The sequence below is a fragment of the Streptopelia decaocto genome, assembly GCF_964273445.1.
Source record: "Streptopelia decaocto genome assembly, chromosome: 12".
In the NCBI taxonomy this organism is placed as follows: domain Eukaryota; kingdom Metazoa; phylum Chordata; class Aves; order Columbiformes; family Columbidae; genus Streptopelia; species Streptopelia decaocto.
The window spans coordinates 10,167,395-10,186,688 of record NC_138667.1 but is presented as its reverse complement, the minus strand read 5'-3'; the positions used below and the strand labels follow the sequence as shown (position 1 = coordinate 10,186,688).

At 49.9% G+C, this 19,294-nt stretch overlaps 1 protein-coding gene across 4 annotated transcripts in view; it reads left to right on the top strand.

Annotated features, from left to right (window-relative positions):
- The window catches only part of JADE2 (jade family PHD finger 2), a 79,405-nt gene that overhangs the window by 7,841 nt on the left and 52,270 nt on the right, over positions 1 to 19,294 (top strand). For all 4 annotated transcript variants that reach the window (XM_082064041.1, XM_082064038.1, XM_082064040.1 and 1 more), the window contains 3 exons: positions 144 to 201; positions 3,155 to 3,240; positions 13,937 to 14,094. In XM_082064041.1, the coding sequence (XP_081920167.1) occupies positions 144 to 201; positions 3,155 to 3,240; positions 13,937 to 14,094 (302 nt within the window). The remainder of the gene's footprint in view (positions 1 to 143; positions 202 to 3,154; positions 3,241 to 13,936; positions 14,095 to 19,294) is intronic.

The window sequence follows — 19,294 nt, the reverse complement described above, 5'->3', positions numbered from 1 at the left end:
CCCCTGTGTAGTTGCCTGTTTTGAGGGAGGTACTGGCTGGTGCTGGGACAACACAGTGTGCAGATATTCAGAGATAACAGTGATTTGGTGCTGAGATGAGTTTCCTGGGCATTAAGTCTAATGTTCAATTTCTTTTGTTACAGATGGAAGAAAAACGACGCAAGTACTCGATCAGCAGTGATAACTCAGACACCACTGACAGTAAGACCTTTAATTCAAGGCTTTGAAAGAGATAACTAAGCTGTTCACCTCCAGCAGGGAAAACGCTTGAATAATTACTTTGCAAAGAGTGGAGGAAGCTGCATTTACTGGGAAGTCTCCTCACAATGAATTGTGCACTGGGCTGGGTTTGTCAGAAGTGCAGCAGCAAGCTGATATCAATTTAAATGCCTGGTTGTGGCTCCTCTTAACTGGTGAGAGCGTCTCCCTCGCCTTGTGTGAAGGGAGAATTGCTGATTGCAGATCTGCTAACGAAGCAAACACCCTTTGTAGACAAGTTGTTCTTTCTTGTGAGCTGCAGCCTGAGACCAGTTAACTCTTGACTGAGTTGTACTGGGGGAAAGGGAAGTTTTTGCCAGTCAGGGTAAAACCAGAGCTGCCTTGTTCCCTTCTTGCAAGCTGGAGAGCGATGTGGGAAAGGGGTAAGGCTCAAGCCAGCAAAGCTTGCAAGCCCACGCTTGCTTTTCAACGTCTACCTCACTTCATAATTCAGGAAAGCGCAGAAGCATGTGCTCAACAATAAACATGTGCAAATGTGCTGAATTTTGGCTATAAATAGAGCGCTTTCCTCTCCCACTTATTCCTGGGTTTCACCCACTGCAGACATACCGCAGTGCCTTAGTGTTTGGTACCCTCCAGGCACTAGTCTAATCCCTCGTCTGGGATCTGGAGTTTCCTACTAGTTGCTCTTGATTTCTTACAAATGTCACAGTAATTTCATCTGGGCCGTGCTGGGAATTTGCTGTCCACGCTTTACAGGATCTGGCTGCTGGATACCCGAGAACGAAAGGGGCTTTGCTAAAGACACTAAATTTCTGGGCTTTTTCTTAACAGGATGATGGGGAGATTACAAGGGGTTATGGAAAGGCTGATCTTGCTGGGTTTGGCTGCTGTTCCCACAGCTTTAGCCAAAAAAATTGTCAGTGTGAGTGGAGTTTGCACCACTACTGCCAAGGGGAACCTGCTCTTTGGCGGATGGAGGGGACCCCTGTCCTGCTGGAGCCCTGGAGGGGGGGTCTGGGCTGTGCCTGTGAAAAGTGTTTCAAGCTCTGTCAACACTGCTTGCTTCTTGTAAAATAAAACATCTCTATCTCAGAAAGGGGTTTGTTTTGGAAGCCGTTCTCCAAACTTCCCATCCCCTCTTGCCCAGATGCTCAGAGGCTTTCCCAAGCCAAGCTGTGCTAGTGGCTGCTCTGCCTTTTGGGGTAAGGCATCTTTAATCATGCTGTTAAACACCGTGGCCTTATCTCTATTGGGCTTGGCTATTTATGCTGCAGGTGATACCTAAGCTGTTGACAAACGCTCTCCTGCAGGATAATTATAAAATAAGCGATGACCTTTTTTTATGCCTGTGCCAGGGAAGGATGGTGGTGGCGTGTTATCTAAGTCTACAGAGTTGCAGCACCACGTTGTATGTTGAGAAGAGGGGGCAAGGTGGAAATTAGTGGCTCAGTCTCTCAGTAGAAATGGTGGATCTGCTGCTGCAATGGTTTGAGCAGCTCAATGAGTAAAGCAACGTTTCCTGGTGTCTACAGCACAGGGACTTCTACAGTGGGTTTTGCCTATGTGGTCCTGTTATGTACTGAAATAATAAAAAAGCGCATTTACCTGGAGTCTGCTTTGATGACACGGAGCCTGATGCTGCAGTCAGGAAAGCAGCTGTTCTTTGGGAACAGCTCATGCCGTCAGGTGTGATCTTCATTTTGTGAAGTACAAGAAAGTGGGTTTATCAAGTAGAGAGTGCAAAGTGAACTAATGCCTCTTCCACTGCAAGCAAAAAAAAGGCATGTGAGATGTATTTGGGATCATGAGGGACTCAACTGCCCGAGCTGGTGGAGGAGGGACATTTCCCACTGTGCTGGTACTGCACTGGGGACAACCCCAGTCTCTCATGCAAACTCAGGCCCCAGCTCTGAACCCCTTCTGAAGTCCTTCATGTGTGGCTCCATCATGTTTGGCATTTGCTTATGTGCACAGTGTTATTTCCTCCTATTCAGCCATCCAAGGATAAAATCAGTGTTAAATAGGCTTATTGGTAGTTCATCTGTTGCAGCCCCACATTTTTATATAGTAGAATATGGGGGGATCCTGCTATGCAAAAGATCCAGCTGCCAGCATTATTGTAAAAGGATTTCAATAATTAGTTTATTATATATTATTATTAAATACATATAGGTTTCATGTCTTTTTAAGTGATAGTAACACCTGTGGGTTGGAAATGCATATTAATAACATAATGGTCACAGCACATTTCAGGCTTCAACTGCGCTTGCCTTGTTCAGGTGGTAGCGGTGCTGATGATCCTGCTGCAGACAGGATGGTGAGAGCCCATTCATAATGGTCCCAGAGTAAAGTGATCCCAAACGCCAAAGCAAATGCTCTCTTACTGCCAAAAAGTGTAAGGTGCAATCTCTCGGTGTGTTCTGCTTCATAATTCCCACTTGATGCTGAACTGCACACAGGTGTGGGAGTTATTAGTCCTGACAGTGGCAGAGGAGTTATACCCAGTCTGGTCAGTATTTTTGACCATGGGGACTGAAGCGCTTAAGCAGTTCAGATACTTGTCTTTAAGCAGCCTTGTTAGAAAATTTTGATCTTATCTCCTTAATTCCTGATTCCAGGAATGGGCCTTGGCTCATTCCCTCCTAGAAGCTGTTCTTACTCATGACTTTGGGTTTCTCATTTCTGATGTCTGCATTTGAAAACAGTGTTTGTAAATTTCAGCAGCCTCTGTATCTATAGCAGCAGGAAAGTGACATTCACCTGTTTTGTTGAGGTACCCTCGGATGTGCACAAATATAAAGGTCTTGTCACCTCTTAACATTGACCCAAAGTGTTGGTTGAGGTTGTAGTAATGGCAGTGGGGCTGGTGACAAAGATATGGAAAAAGCTTTGTCTCTTTCCCGGGTAACCTGTCTCTGTTACCTCGTTGCAGGTCACACCACATCTGCCTCCAGATGCTCCAAAATTCCAAACACCAAATCCACCTGGTCACGGCAGAAGGAGAAGAAGCCCTCTGAGGTATGTGGGCTTTTGCCAAAGGAGAGTTTTGCCCCGGGGCCGTGCCTGCCCAGGCGTGGTGTCAGCCAGCGTGCCCGTGAATGTGGGCGATGGGTGCCAGAACAGGGCATCCTCTGAGCAGCTGGACCCCACAGTGCAGAAGAGCAGGAGGAGGTACCCAGCGGGCATCTGGAACGAAGGATGAGGGAGGGGGGTCCTTGTGCCCGCTCCATCCCTGTTGATGCAATTGGGAAGAGGTTGAGTTTGTTGGGAATGGGAGGTTGGACAGTATCGTGATAGCTACGTGCTAAGCTTCCCTGTTTGGGTGCCCACCTGGGTGCTCTTTCATTAATGCCACAGGTCGTAGCACTGGTGGGTGCTCAGTGGTGTGGAGGCTCGTCCTGGTGAAGAAGTGGGAGGTGCAGAGAGCTGTGAAATGAAAGACAGTGCAGCTGGGTTGGAGATCATGTTGTGTCGGCTTCCTCCGGTCACAGGGCTCGAGGGCATTAAGCCGAGGCTGTTGGTGTCTGACCTTGCCGCAGGGTTTTCCCTCGCCCCTTGCTGGCCCGGGCAGTGCTGCCCACCCTGAGGACATCACCCAGGTCCCCTCTGTCAGCTCTGCGGTGTAGGGTCTGGGATGGGGTCAGGAGGAGCTGCATTCCCCGAGGACCGTGCCGTGATGATGCCGTGCCCTGTTTTCCCTTGCGTGCCTCGGATACATTTCCACTAGACATGGAAACTATACTCAGCATGAGCTGCTGTTGTAGCAACTGCCGTGTTTAGCCCTGGTCCTCTTCGTTTCAAAAGCAACCTGAGCAAAGCCAGAGGAACATCGTTCTCACATTCCCTTTCCTCTGGACCGGGGTCTGGAGTCAAACAGAGCCAAGTTTAGCAGCAGGTGAAGCTGGCCTGGCTAATGCTGGCTTCAGGCTGCAAATTCCTCCCCAAGCCCTCACGTTATGCTTCTCCGGACCTCTCTAACGTTCTGTCCTGCCTTTGCATCAAGCTGAGTAGAGATTTTGAGGTTTTCGTGTGGTCGCTGCCTGAATTACAGCAGCACTTAGTTCTTATTGCTGTGACAGATTTACGTTGATATATCTAATGTGTTGGCAGTGGACAGAGATTTAGAAAGTTTGAATTGCTTGTGTCTTGGTTAAAGAGCGGGGCTGAAAAGCTGTAATTACCAGCTGAGGTAATTGAAAACACTCCAGAGAGCGAAGAACCAGGGGTACAGATGTCACTGGCTGCTGACAAGGCTGTCAGAAAGTTGCACATTAGCGCTGGTAATGTCATTTTTTGATTATAGATGTGTCTCTTGAAATGCGTGAGGGGCTATATTCTGTGACCCGACTCCCCTGCTGAAAAGGTGAAGTATTTAGAGCATCTCCTCTTCCTGGGGCACTGTTACCTCCTGTCCCAGAATATCTGCCCATTCCTGTGCCTGTTGAGTCCATAAAGGCAGCAGATTAGCCGTGTAGGTGCTGTCAGGAGTCCGGTGGAGATGCCCAGAGTTAGGCCTGGTTGCATGTCTGAGGATTTCATTTCACTCCTGTCACCAGCAGCGTCACACATGCCACCCTGCTGCTACCCAGTAAAATCCTCCTCCAAAAGAGTCTGCGCTGGGAGATCTCTTTCTGCATCACTGCTACAGACACTCTTTTGTCTTTAATATTAATTAGCTTTATCAGCCAGCTAGGAGTTTACCTGGCTGCTAATGTAAGTCAGAGCCAAGACTCCAAGTGAAAAGGCTTCTGCACTTTGCGAAGGATGTGCAGACCCAGATGCAGGTTTTGCTGCTCTACAACAGCTGGAGTGAAAATTGGATGTTAGTCCATGGGAACTGGGAAGATGTCAGATGTGGGACTGCGGAGACCAGGTTCTTCCCTTCTGCTTCATGCTCTGTTATGCCCAGAGGGTGGTTCTCAGTGCAGTGTAGCTCTGGAACAAATAAAGCAGAGTAAAAGCTTAATAATGCCTGGGTTAGCAACAGTTGGGACAGAAGGTGAACTGCGATGGCATACCCGAACTGAAACTCCCGGGGAATTTGGGGAGGCGATGTATAATTACCGAAGTTGGAGTTCAGCCAGGATGCTCAAGCTGACAAACTGTCTTTTACAAAAGCGTGGTGGGAACCTGAGCAGATGGGACTGGTCCAGATCTCAGCTTTACTCCCCTGACCCCTGGCAGCAGGGGTCCAACTCCAGGTACAAACAGGGGTCAGGAGAGTGTGGACTGTCCCTTGGGTTGAACACAGGTCCAAGACCCATAGCAGTGCATGGTTTGGAGTTCACTCTGGTGAGTACTAGTTTATGGATTTCCTCTGTGACAGCATCTTCCAAACTTTTCCATGAGTGACCCAACTTCCGCTCTTCCTGGGAGCATGTGTGAACCCATCTGGGTCCATGTGTGGCATCCGCTGTTTGCCATCTGTGAAATGCTGCAGGGTTTGGGATGTCCCGGGGGATTTCTCACAGGAGCCCTGGAGGATTTCAGGCATGGACCAAGATGGACATTGTGTCCCGCTGGAGCAAGTGCTGAGGAGCGTAAAACATAAACCACTCCACTGTCAAACCCATTTCACGTGAAATGCCGAAATACCTTCCTCTTCGCAGTACCTTTCCATCTCATTGAGGATGGAAGCCACGGGAGGGTGACATTGCGACTGTGACGGATGTATTATCAGGTTTTTAACCCACCCCCCCTGGGCCATCTGCCCCAGACATTTTGGGGCTGAAGAAGCCTTTTCAAACAGTAACTCTGCCTCCAGGTTTACACACTCCTGTAGCTTTGTCAAGAGCTGAGCTGCCATCCAGGTGCAGAGGGTCCTGGCACAGCCCGAGCAGTGGTGACGCTGGGGGAGCAGCGGGGCGTCTGTGTGCACGGGGAAGCACTGAGCTGTCCTGCTCCTCTCAAAGTCATGTCCACGTTTCTTACCCAGCTGCTGTCTGCATTCCCCCTGACAAGCCGAGCAGGAGATAAAAAAAAATCAAAAGCATTAGTGTTACATAGTTATTAGCCAGGTCAGGGGGTGATGTTTATTATGAAAGACTCTGTGAGAAGGGATTAACTCTACACATTAAAAACCACCCGATACAAGGCATCTGGAAAAACAAGCTTCTTAACTTGGAAAAGTACTGAGCTGTTTGTAAACATCCGTGAAGGGGGCCATTGCTAGGGAGGGTGATTATATTTATCTGTGCCTGTCACGGGGCTCTGCCTGGGCTCTTTCCTGATGTATCCCAGGCACCACAGCTCCGTCCCAGCTGTCTCCCTTGCAGAGGTGACAGTTGTCCTCCCCTACCCTATGCCTGGGCAGCAGAGACCTGGGGGCGATGTCAGTGGTGGCATGGGCACAGCTCTCCTGCCCTTGCCCATAGGATGGACACGGGCAGCTGCCAACAGCTTCTTGTATCCGCAGTGATAGCAGTCCCCCAATCTGGTCATTTTAATTAATCTTGTTAGAGCCCGTTTGTCACTGATCTTGGCCTCAAACAGAGCATGGTGGCCAGTACCCATCCCCGGAGCCCTGCAAGGAGATGCTGGTTGTGCTCCCTGCCCCTGGAGCTGGAGAGAGGGGTTTGCTTGCTTGGGTGCTCCCTGTACTGGATGCCGAATCTGCAGCGGGGAATAAGATGTGCCTGAAGTACAGATTTCTGCTTCTTTTCGTGGCACATTAGCGCAATCCTGCCCCCGGCTATAGGGCTGCTGGGGATGCGAGCGGAAGCCTCGCTGGTTAGACTGCAGTCATCAAGCCCTCTCTTCTGTTTCTGACAGGGAACAGTTGTCAGTGTCTAAGGAGAAAATATAAGAACAAGGCAAGTGTGTAATGATGGCAGTTCTATGCGCCAGCTCCCAGCCATCAGCAGCCTGGGGACTCCCTGAGTCACTGCTTTAGCCCGTGTGTTAGTCATGAGCTCCTGAACTATTTAGGATCCAAAGCACTACCTTGCAATGAGTTGCACTGCTAGAGTCTATTTTTTTGGGGAAAAAGAAAACCCCTGCTTTTTCAATCAAGCCACCTGCCTGACACCCCCCAGCCGTCCCCTTTCGCAGCTGAAGAGCCCTGCAGAGTCTCGTCTCTGCTCATCTCCCCGGACGTCCTCACCGCCCTTCTCCCTCGGCCCGGACCTTGCGGAGATGAGGGGCCGCAGCTGCAGGAGGGTTCAAGATGAAGGGGAAACCACAAATTTATACAATTTACTTTATTTTCTGCTTGTCTTGTTTAGATGTTACTTCCGTGTTTTGAAAGATGACTTTGTTTCATTACAAGGATTTAACCCTTTTAACAAACATCCTTGTTGCTTCTCTTCTAAAAAGTAATTCTTAGTGCATTGGATCTTGTCTTTTTTTCCCTGTGAGAGGTATGTAATGGCTCAGTGCAATGTGAATGTAGTCCTTGGGCTCTCCATGCTTGAAGAAGGGCTTTTATGAGTATGGCCAAGCAAGACTGGACATGCTTTTACTGGGCTGGATGAGGAGAAAAATCTGTCTCTGTTGAAAGGTTTGACTGCAGCAGCTTTGTCACTTTTCCCAAGCCGGCCTGGGGATAACAGATAATTGCCATTGTCTTCTAAATGCTGAGAAGGGCCAGACAAAAATGCTTCTTGTTCCTATTTTAAATTCTGTTGTTCATTGAATCTTTAACATTCAGCATTTTGAGAGGAAACAAGACTAGATGAAGAGATAGCCGGCTGGCTCCCAAATGAACACGAGAGTAAGTATTTTTTCCCCACAGGCAGATAATATCGCTACCGACAAGCACACACCAGGCATTGCCGTGTTTCAGAGCCTCTCTACCGGGTATTGCAGCTCGTCTCATTTTGCAAAGGGCTGGAAAAATGTGATATAATGGCAGGGAAATAGGGCTGGGGGGGCCGGAGGGCAGTGGGACTGGGCAGCCAAGGGCTGCACCCACAGAGGTGCCGACTCAAGCTGATATGAAGACAGTTTGTACAACCAAAAACTATTCCCAGGGCTCCCATTGTTTCCCATTGTTTTCTCTTTCTCTCAAAATCCTTGTGACTCATGAGCTAAACCAAACAATTTTATGCTTGAGAGAGTGAAGGGCTAATAGTGCTGGCTGGAAACAAGGAGGGAGCATCCCCCCAGTCCTGCTGTGGATGGAGGGAGGGGACTATGGCTGGGGGGGGTTATGCGGGACACAACTGCCAGGACTGCAGCTGGGGGGAGAATGAGAATGTTGAACCAAAACCTAAAGAAAAACTGTTATTTTGGTGTCAAGAAGCACTCCCATGTCCTCCGTGAAGTGACCTGCTGCTGCCTGTCCTTCAAAGCGGTGCTTGGAGAGCTTGTCTGTGTGAGGTCCCGCATCGCAGCTGCGGCTGCAAGGGTGTCAGGGGAGGACTGCGGAGTCGTTGGGTTATAGGAGGGAACAGATTCAAATCTGAGATTTCGGGTGCGGGCTGTGGCTGGTCCCACCTCTCCTGCCTGCCCTCTCCTTAGCAAGTATGTTACACTTCAGAGCATGCGCTTGGGTTGTGAACGATGGGCTTCATTTCTCTTATCGAACCAGTTGTTTGCATTGTGCAGTGCTTGGAAAGATTTATTTTTGCTAAAACTTTTAGGATATGAACTTGTATAAACAAAATCTGTAATCCATCCCAGTGTTGGGAGCAGGGATGGCTCGTGTCCCTCTGCCCCAAGAGCCAGGTCTGAAAGCCCCAAGGTCACCTGGGTGCAGATGCAGGGGAGAATGTGTAACGCAGTTCCTGCTGGCACGGAGAACCTTGTGTGCAGGGGGCTGGTTGCATTTGGCTGAGCCGCTTGGTCCCTTCGGAGCCGGTTTTCACCTGGGCAGGTTTGCAGCAGGCGGCTGGAGCCAGCACCCCGACCATGCACCTGTGTTGGGGATGCCAAGGCTGTGCTGCCTCATCGGCCGCCATCCGGATCCTGCCCAGCAGTCCCTGGGCTGGCTGCAGTTTTAAAAACTAATTAAAACCAGCGCTAGACAAATTTCTTCTCGTTTTGATTTGAAGCCCAAAACAGATACCATTTTTTGGCTCTCACCCAGCAGCTGGTTTCATACAAGTGGAAAGTTGTTACCGTGGGATATGAATTTGGTGTTTTTGGGTTGGTATTTGGGGCTAAGGGGATAATTGGCAGGCACAGACCTACGGTGCAGCCACTTGAAAAGCTGAGTCCTTGGCAGAGCATGTAAAGTGGGAGTTGAATGGCAGTGAGATTGCTGGGCCACTTTATTAGAGGAGTTTGTGAGTGAGTCAAAGAACCTGGAAATCGATAAGAGGATTGCACAGAAAGGTGGTGGAGAGGCTTGGAGAGGGGCTGATTGGCCATGGAGGGGGTGGAGAGGAAGGAGGAATGCTGCTGCAAAGCATCCTTTGCTAACAGTTCCTTATGGGTGCCTGTCACAGCAAGGCACAATGTGCCACAGCATCTTCTCCCATGGGGAGCTGTTCCTGTCTAAGGTTGCCTGAGCGTTGGACAAATTGATGCTGGCCCATGCGAGAGCTCCTGGGGGTGCCCAGCAGCCATCTCAGGGTACAGGTCTGGCGGGTGAAGCAGGAGATCCTCTGTGAGGTGCGATGCCCCATGTACAAGGTGCTTGTTCTTCACGGGGGAGCTGACTCCAAGCCTGCCTTGTAGGTCCCTTCCATAACCCCAGGAGCATCCTTCCCGTGCTGGAGTGGAGTGAAGCCTTAGGACGTGAAAATCAGAAGATGTGTTATGTTTTGTTTGTGGATTTTTTTTTTTTTTTTTTTTTTTTTTTTAGAGAGTAAATCTATACAGCCTTTGCTTCACAACAGAAAATTACAGAAAAAAAATATTGATGTATCATTGGGGAATGCAATGGCTTTGGTGTGCCTCCCTCCTGCAGCTCCTGGGGGAGTGCTGGGCACCTCCCTTCTCTTTGCCTTTTTCTCACCCTGCCCTGACATGAAACACCCTTTTCTTTGCTCACCCGTGTGGCTTCGGGATCAATGGGGACTGAGACACAGCTTTTGTCCTTGTGCCTTTCTTCTGCCTGAGGCTGCATGAGCACGTCGACATGGACTCCTGGTCCCTCTCTCTTGGAAATACAAAGGGAAAAATATCTCAGGATTTTGCAGTTTTGTGTCCTCATTCCCCATCTTTAAAGCTGATGCTAGCAAAGGGTGAGGCTGTCCCCTGGGCATCAGTGCGATGCATCTCTGAGCATCGCTGAAACCTGCCCGAGGTTCCCGAGCAAGCAGAGGTAATAAAGTGAACGTCTTCGTTTGGTCTTCTCCATGGCCGGCAGATCGATAGGCAATAAGCTGGATCCCGCTGCCGGGCTGGAAGGGAAGGATGGAGCTGGGCCAGGGCTGCAGGGGGAGCGGGGAGGGATGCAGCCTGGCCTGGGAGACAATTTGTCAGCCCCTGTGGCCCGGGAGAAACAGTAAACACTCCTATTGAGGGAAAATTGCTTGTTTTCTGGTACCCAACTTCCTCTTCACCGCCAGGTCCTCGGTTCATCAGTGCCCAATTTATCCTTTATTTGGTTTTCATAAATAATTCAGAAGAGTTTGAGTAGAATAATTGAGTCTTTTCCCAACCCTAATCCCAGACAATTCAAAACAAAAAGACATTTAGATTACAATTTGAGCGTATTAGCTGTTGGGAGATATCCAGACAACTGATCTGCTTTCCTTTACAATTTCTGTGCCGTTCTGTCATTTCTAAAGTGTTCTGCTTTGATAGTTAATAATTTGAGCATTTCCAGTTCTTCATGAAAAGACAGAGGCATTGCTGTGATAAAGTGCGGGTGTGCATGCTGCCTTTGGATGGGCAAGCTTATCTGTTTTCCAAGAAGGACTAAATAAATGAAGTAGTGAGATTGCAAATCCAGCCTGCGATGTGCCTTATCATCTTCAGGGAAATAGATATGATCGTGCTTATTTGGCTTAAAATTAAAACTAAGCTTCTATGCCAATGTGAGCTGAAAAGCCAGAAGGGATGAATTTGGGGAAGACTTAATGCAGGAAAACACGAGCCTGGGATCCACACCATGCAGAGGGGAGAAATTATACTGAGGGCTGATCCCCTTGCTGCGTTTTCCAATGCAGAAGCTGCGAGGTACCTGTGGCAGTTTGCCGGAGGGTTTTCCATCTGCTGAGGATGTTGTGAAGCATTAGTGAGGCTGGTCCTGCTTGTTCAGAGCAGTGTTGAGCAGTGGGGGATGCACGGCCTGTGGGATGCTGGACTGCGGAAGTCACAACCCCAGCAAACAGCAGAAAGCACTAAAGACATTATCTAAGTAATAGCTGTAAGCAAAGGAAATGTCTTTAGTGTGTGACATGAGGATCGGATGGAACTGTTATATTTCCTGCCCGTGGATCACAGCTCTTGGGGGTACCGGGGCTCCCCAGCATCGCTGCTGGCTCCTCCCTGGGCTGGTTGCACAACCAGTGTGGGCTCCTCTGTCTCCCTCTTCATCAGTAGGAGGAAGGTGATGGGCCGGGCATTGACACAAATCTACCCTGGCTGTCCTTGGGAGGCTGCTGAGTTGGCAGAGAGGGAGGTAGAGAGCACTTAAATGTCAGCAGGGTCCAGTTTGAGGAGCTTTGAAAACCTGTTGGGTGCCCGGCACCTTTAGAAGCCATTCCTATCTGGTTTTGCCCACAAATCCTGAGGGGAGGTGTCTCTAAAACGGTATTTTTTATAACAGTTTTGCAAATGGGGCTGTGTAGAAGTGCTGTGACACTCTTGCCCCAGTGCTGGTGACCAAAGCAGGGAGGTGGCACCAGTCCCAGCTGCCGCCAGTGACCACGTGTGGTCCAGGCACCGGGAGCATCGTGTCCAGCAAAGCAGAGCAGTCTGAGGTGGGGAGGCTTGCTCAGGTTTGTGTTGTCCTCATGCACCGAAACTGGGTAATGGAGATGCCTTTTGCCCATGTTGTGACCCTGGCGATGCAAGGGTGTCAAGAACAGGATGTATTTGTACACCGTATCTTAGAAAATGAGCTACAGCGAGGTTATTTTTATACACAGACACGCGGTGCTAGAAGTGCTATGACATCTCACATATCCCTTCTCATGTTTGATTATTATTTATCTTTTCTAAATTTCTCATACTGGCAACACAGTAAAAGGTTACTGTGGCATTCCTAACTGTGCATTTGTAGCACACGGAGACTTAAAGGAACCTGATCTTTCTCAAACTGAGCCTAATTCTGACTGTAATATGTAGGCTGTTAATTATGTTTATTGAAGAATGTGCTGAGGCTGTGTCTGGCCGACTCAAATCAAGTCTATATAGATGTAGTCAAAAACGTCTCCAAGCAGATGCATTGAGAGGAAGGTACCAGCACAATTCAGAGAGGTCCCACCATGGAAAAGGTTGTTTATGTATTGTATTTAACTCTAATTGGGTTAGCAGCTGAGACTCTGAGGATTAAACAAACTGACCTAAATACTGGTCTCAGTGGTCTTAGTTAATGTCTAGTTTCCTGCTTCTCAGCCGATTTGGTTTCCCAAATACTCTCCAAAGCATGTTATCTTTGTATCAAAAGTCTAAAACCATATTGTATCATTTATTGTGGTTCTGACAAAGCAATACTCATTTGGAGAGTAAACTCTGCAAACAGATTAATCAGTATCTGAAGAGAACACCTGGTCCATCCCGGTAATGCAGGAGCATCAGGGTTGGAGTGGATAGAGCGAGATGGTGTCCAGGCATGATTGCTGGCACTGTCGGTTATTATTTCATGTAATAGCAGATGGTAGAGAGGAGAAATAATCTATTTTCATTTACAATTTATTTCTATGCTGCAAGAGGCAGGACTGCTCGAGTCATTGCTGTCAGGCAATCCTCTGGAAGGAAAACCTTGACATGAGGGAATTTTTTTGGAGTGAGTTTTTCATTGTAGTATATTGGAGGAAGACTCTGCGGGGCCAGATGTGAGATGGAGAACAAGCCCGTCCAGTGTCCGTGGGGCTGGAGGATTTTTGTAGAGGAGAGGTCAAGTGTCCATCTCACAGGAGGTTTATTGGGTCAGTAAAAATCTCTGTTATTTGGCTGTGGATGTTTTTGCAGGCACCCCTAGATCACCTTTTAGTCAGATATTTTCCAGCTCTGGCATAACCCAGCTTGGCTTTATTTTTCCTTTTGCTCCTTGGTGTGCAATCACTGCTGGGGGAATCGAGGCCCCAGGAAGTACCTTTAGCTTTTGGCTGTCCTGCTCAGGGCAGTGAGGTGACACAATGGGGACATGAAGGTGCTTGGGGCGATGCGGTGGCTCTGAGTTTCATTCATGGCAGGAATGTCATTTCCCCCAGAAAGACGAGACATGAAGAAGCCCAGTTGCTGCACATCCCTTGGTGTTTTGGGTTGACATTCATGTGGCTATGTTGAAAACACTGACCCCCTGAGAGAAAGCAGCCTGTTGTTTCTTTAGTTTAATACTAATTTTTGTTTTGGCCAAGCTTGCACCCCGCGGCTGGATTCCACATCTGCCTGGGCTGGCAGATCCAGGAGGGGGTGACAGCTGTGGGGCTTGGGCTCTTGGCACTGCCTGGCCTGCAGCACATTGTTCTCCCCAAATCCTGCCCAAACCTCACTCGGGAGGTGACATAAAGTGACACCTCAAAGCCACACCCATGGGGATGCAAGGACCCACCGCACTGTCCCTTGGGGACCGATTCCCTAGGGCACCCTCCCCATGCACGCAGCCTCTGCCAGACCCATTCACCCTGTTGCGTGTTTGTTTTTCCTGGTGCAGGTTTTCCGTACGGATCTGATAACAGCCATGAAGATCCCTGACTCCTTCCAGCTGAGTCCTGATGAATACTACGTCCTGGCCGATCCCTGGAGGCAGGAGTGGGAAAAGGGCGTCCAGGTGCCGGCGAGCGCTGAGGCCATCCCTGAGCCTGTGGTCAGGTGAGCGAGTGGGGTCCCCGCTGTGGTATGCACAGCATCTCGGAGAGCATGTAAAAGGGATGCAGGGGATCCGGGGCTTGCATAGGGATGGATGGATGGGGACCTCCTGCTGCACCCTGCCATGGGCAGCTGCTTTTTCAAAGGGCTTCTTGTACGTGCCCAGCTTTTCTTGAGCAGCAGCAACGAGCCATGCCAGGCAGGCCAGGGAATTTTTAAAAGAACTGATAAAATCAAAGGGATGGTAAAAAAAAAATACCAACAGGAACCCACCCAGAATGTCAGCCTCTGCCTGACTGGTTGATGCATCTTCATCTAGAGAGATGTGGCTGTAGCGCTGGTATTTCACAGCAGGGGAGCGGGAGTTGGTTCTTAAAAACTTCCTTCTTTACCGTGTGAGCTATTTGTGCGTATTGGAAACGTGATGGGCATGCCGAGATTCAGGGCTTGGGAAAAGGAGCCCAACGAATAGACAGCCATCTCCTGAACCTTGTAGAGACGATGTCTATCGGCCCAGATCGGTGTCTCATTAGCTATTTTAAAATAGGGAACTGAGTTTTAAAATAGACACTTAAACAGCTGCTCGGGCAGAAATGAAATGTGGGGGAGCTGCTACGCGTTCGTTGTGCGTGGGGAATTATCCCAGGGCGATAGAGGAAAGGCTGCCGGTGGGGAGAACCAGGTGGGATCAGGAAGGGATCCCAAAGCTTGCAGGGTTGGACCCCAAAACTCCTAGGGTGGGACCCTAAAACTCCTGGGGTGGGACCCTGAAACACACAGGGTTTGTAGGAATTTTGCAGCTCTCACTCGGCTTGATCCGTGGTGTGCAGCCCTGGGTGTGCATCCCGCGCTCGAGAAAGCGTCGTGCTGGTGCGATGCTGGGGCTGCGCCTGGGAGCGCGGCGGCTGCAGGAGGTGCCGTGTGCTGGGGGATTTGGGCGAGCTGGGCAGGGTGTGGGGGCCAGCGGAGGCTCCGCTCATCCCACAGCAAGAGCAGCTGCTGCTGCAGCTGCCCACCCCGCTTCTGAAGTAAACTTTTGTGTACGCTCCCCTTCCTCCCCTGGGGAAAGCAGAGAAAGAAATGAAACTTTAATGAGTCTTAACATATCAAAAGGGAAGTTGTAAAGGGGGCTGTTGAGTTGATTTAATCCTTGGGAAAAAAAAAAAACAACAAAAAAAACCCAAACCCAAAACAAAAAAGAAGAGAGGGGAAATAAAAAACTGTGTGGAATATCTTTTTTTAGTTGTCTTTGATAGCTGACCGCAGTCTGGACTTGTGAGTGCTCTGCTCCCCAGCTGGGCGCTGTGCTCGTGCTATTTCCAGCCAAGAAGTGATAGCTGGGCACTGCCTGGGCTGGCGGTGCCCGTGTACCGCTGCCTCCCAGCTGCCCCTCGGGTCGGGGTTTGCATCCCACACCTCTGAGCCGGGGGCGTTGGGGCGCGGGGCAGCCTGCAGACCCCTCTGCTGTTCTCCAAGCCTTTGTTTTTTTGGGGGACCTCAGGGCAGCTCTGCTGGTGCTGCCTGTTCTTGTGCAGGGATGCTGCTAAAGCTGTGCCTGGTGTGGGTCATCCCCCCATGTCTGCATCCCACCCTGGTCCCCACTCACAGCCCTGCTCCAACACCAGCCTCTCCCATCGTCTTTCACAATGTTCAGGCTGCTGTCATGCCACCTCTGAGTCCTCTCTCCTCTGGATTAAACAGGTGCATTCATTTTGAGCTTCCATCAACGGTCATGTTTCCTGGAGTTGTGAACGATTTTGTTGCTATCTTCCAGGCTTCGCTCACATCACTGTGGGGATGTGCCTGTGTGCCTGGCAGTGACCTGTGGGCTTTGAGGGGGTCATCAGACACACCACCACAGCCTCGTGCTGCCCACTCACCTTGAGCTTGGAATTCACTCCAACCATCAGATCCTTTCTGAAAAATTTCCTAATTCTTGGGATTTTTTTTTCTCTTCTGATTATTCTCAGGGTCAGTGCTATTCCATAATCCTGATGAGTTGCCTCTTGTAATATTTCCAGCTCTTCCTTCAATTCCTCCACACCATTTTGTTTTCAAGCTTTGCTCTCCAAAGAGTTCATGGTTTCCCTTTCATTGGAGTGAAGCTCAGCAGATTGAGCGGGTGTACCCGTGTCTGGGCGAGGAAGCCTGGTTCCACAGAGGTCTCGGCACAGCCCACAGACACGGGCGAGCATCTCCTGATAGGCAGCATTGAAGCCTTGCCAAGCCGAGATGGGTCCCATCTGCTCCTTTCCTATCCACCCACCACAGAGGTCCCAACCCATGCCGGGTTATTTTCTGTGTGCATTCATTTAGTTTGCTTATTTATGTGTCTCATTGGTTTCCCCCAAGTTTCCTTTGTAAAGGCAGATAATGCATATCTTCTTCTGGTCTTCTGCAATCTGACCTGTTCTCCGTGACCTCTCAAAGTTACTTGTTGGTGGCTCCATCACTCTCAGCTAATCCTAGGTGGATTTTTGCAGCCCCTCCTGGTTACAACGTGCCCGGTTCATCCCAGGCTTCTCCTCCCGGGCTGCTGCAGGATGGTGCTGCTTACCCACAGCCTGAGCTTCCTCAGAGGTTTTTTCTCTCTGTTGCTGTCTGTCTGTCCTGCATTGTGTCTTATCTGCCTGAATCATCTCTTTGCTGAGCATGGCCTGAAGGGCTTTGTCCACAGACTGAAGCCTGTTCAGGATATTTTGCCTCTGCTGGTGCGATCTGAGTGGAATGAAGAGCTGTTCTTACAGCAGTGTTAATGGTTGCACCTGGTTTGTGGCCGTGATGCACATCCCAGGGGGACAAGCAGTGGTACTGCCAGATTTTTTTTTTAATCAGGACAACACCTCTCCGCATGCACACCAGAAGGCACAGCAGAGACGGGTGTGCCCTCCCATAGCATCCGTGCCCTCGATGTTTTCCCATTTGGATCAATGATGGGAGAGCAGGGGATGGAGAGAGCAGCACTCAGGCTGCCAAGGACAGATGGAGACTTCAGTCCCTCTCCTATTTCCAGTGTCAGACAGCTCCCTCTTGCAGCTTGCCCTCCTTTGGAGAGATGTCAAGTATTGTATCACAAGAGATAGCTATATTTCATCTGCCTAAAGAGTGCAGCCTTAAAAGGCCTGACAACTCCATTTACCTCCCTAGTTTAACTGCTTTAATTGCCTCTGCCTCCATCCCAGCAGCAGTGAGCAGGTTCCTCACTGGTCCCACCTGAGCTGCTGCTTTCGCTGCCCCATGGGCTCTGCACCCCTTTTCCCCTTTCTTTCCAAGCTTTCCTTCTTCCACCACTCAAAAAATTTCATATAAACCCAACAGATCCTCCATGTGTCGGACATGGGCAATCCGAATTCTTTGCTGAAAAAAATCCCAGCGCTTATTTTTTCCTAGACTGGGAAATTTGGAGCCCCGCAGCTGCCAGGCACCTCGCTTTTCCTCGCTGCAGCTTTCCTTTGCTGTCAGGGCAGCATTTTGCTTTTCCCCTGTCTCAAAGGTGTAATGCAGGATTGTGACAGAGTGTCCTGCCGTTAAGTTTGCAGCAGCAGGGAAGGGATGCCCATGGCAATCCAGTCCTGATGTTGTTACTCCTGACAGCCGTTTCTATGTGAAATTCCTAGAGGGAGGGTGGGAGATCCCGCTGCATCCCCGGGAGCTGGAGAACAGGCAGGAACTGCCTGCAAAATCCTACTCAGCCTGTCATCCTGTGATGCCAGGGGTCTGGTTCCTGGGCTGAGCCCTCAGCAGGGAGCACATTTTGCTGCAAAGAGAGTTGTTTCCCGCTCCAGAGCTGGATCTTGCCCTCCAAAAGGTGCCTTGTACGCAGCCGCTTTTGTCACCTCCTGCCTGGGTGCCTGGAAACTGGCTCTTCCTACCCGCACCCTGCCTCTAGGTTTTGTGCTTCCAAAGCTGAAAATTAGATTTTTTTGAGAGATTTTATTTTTCTGGAGCTCTAAAATGTCAAAAGCTGGGGGTGAGGCAGAAGGAAAGAGCTGTATTTTAAGGAATGCTTTCCCCAGAAAGCTGCTGTCTCAAAATGCCTCCACTAAGAGCCACCTTAAACTGGAGAGGGTCGTTTCTAGGCTAGCACAAATTGCCGTGCAGTTGCAAGGAAGGCGGTGGGGGAAGAGGTGCAGCATCTCTCAGCTGGGCGTCCCGGGAAGCAGGGATGCTGCTGCCGGCCACCCGCACACCAGGGTCTTCAGGCAGCACAAGAGATCAGCTGTTTCCTCTCCACAATAATTTCTGGCTCATCATGACTGAAAAAGGGTTTTATTGTGGACAGTAACATGCCCGAGAATTGCCCAAGGCTTGAAGGGCTCCAGCGTGGTGAGAAAAGCCACTTTGCAGCCGGATGAGAGGAAGGGAATGAGGAGTTGAGGCGAGGTTCCTCTGCCTGTGTATCTCCAGGTCACCCACCCTGGGATGTGGGTGGTGATGTCACTGCATCCCAGTGATGACAGCATGTCCCACCTTTGCTAGAGCCCATAGCTGGAGGATCTCCCCTGGCTTTCCAGAACTAGAGATGAACCTTATAGGCCCCCTGTGAGCTCTGCAGTTATTTTACAAATGGGGAAACTGAGGCGCAGAGATTTCCACCATCAGTCCGTGGCAAAGCCAGGTACAAAGTCTTGGGCTGGTGTCTATGCACTGTTGGGTGCTGGATGCAATGTTGGAGTGTCTCAGCATGGCTTGAGTTTAAGGATTACACAAGGTAAAGTAGCAGGAAGAGTAATTGCAACAGTCTTGGAGCATCCAGGTTGCGGGTACCCCTCCTGTTGTAAACGGGAAAGAGAAGCTTTAGATTAGCTTTGTCTTCCTCAAGTCACACCATGACACACCCAAGAGGAAAGTGGGGCCTTGCTGGTTTGCCCTGGATGCTCTTAGGAGGCTGTGAAGCCCTTTCTGCACAGCAGGTGTGCAGGGATCAGACGCAGGCTTGTCCCTACCCACTGGTGGCTTTGGCGGTGCCATGCAAGGCATCACATGTAGCTCGCTCAGCAGAGCATCACTCCATAAAGCAGCAGCACCTATGTGGGATTTTATGCACCTGTACAGGCTTTAATTCCTCTTTCATGTAATGATTTAACATTTTTGGCATGCGGCTCCTTCCCCAGGCCGACAGGGATGCAGGCAGGATCTAGAGGTGGCTCTTGGATGTTGCATTAAGCCACATTAGTATGTGCTGTAGATTCTGTTTCCTGTG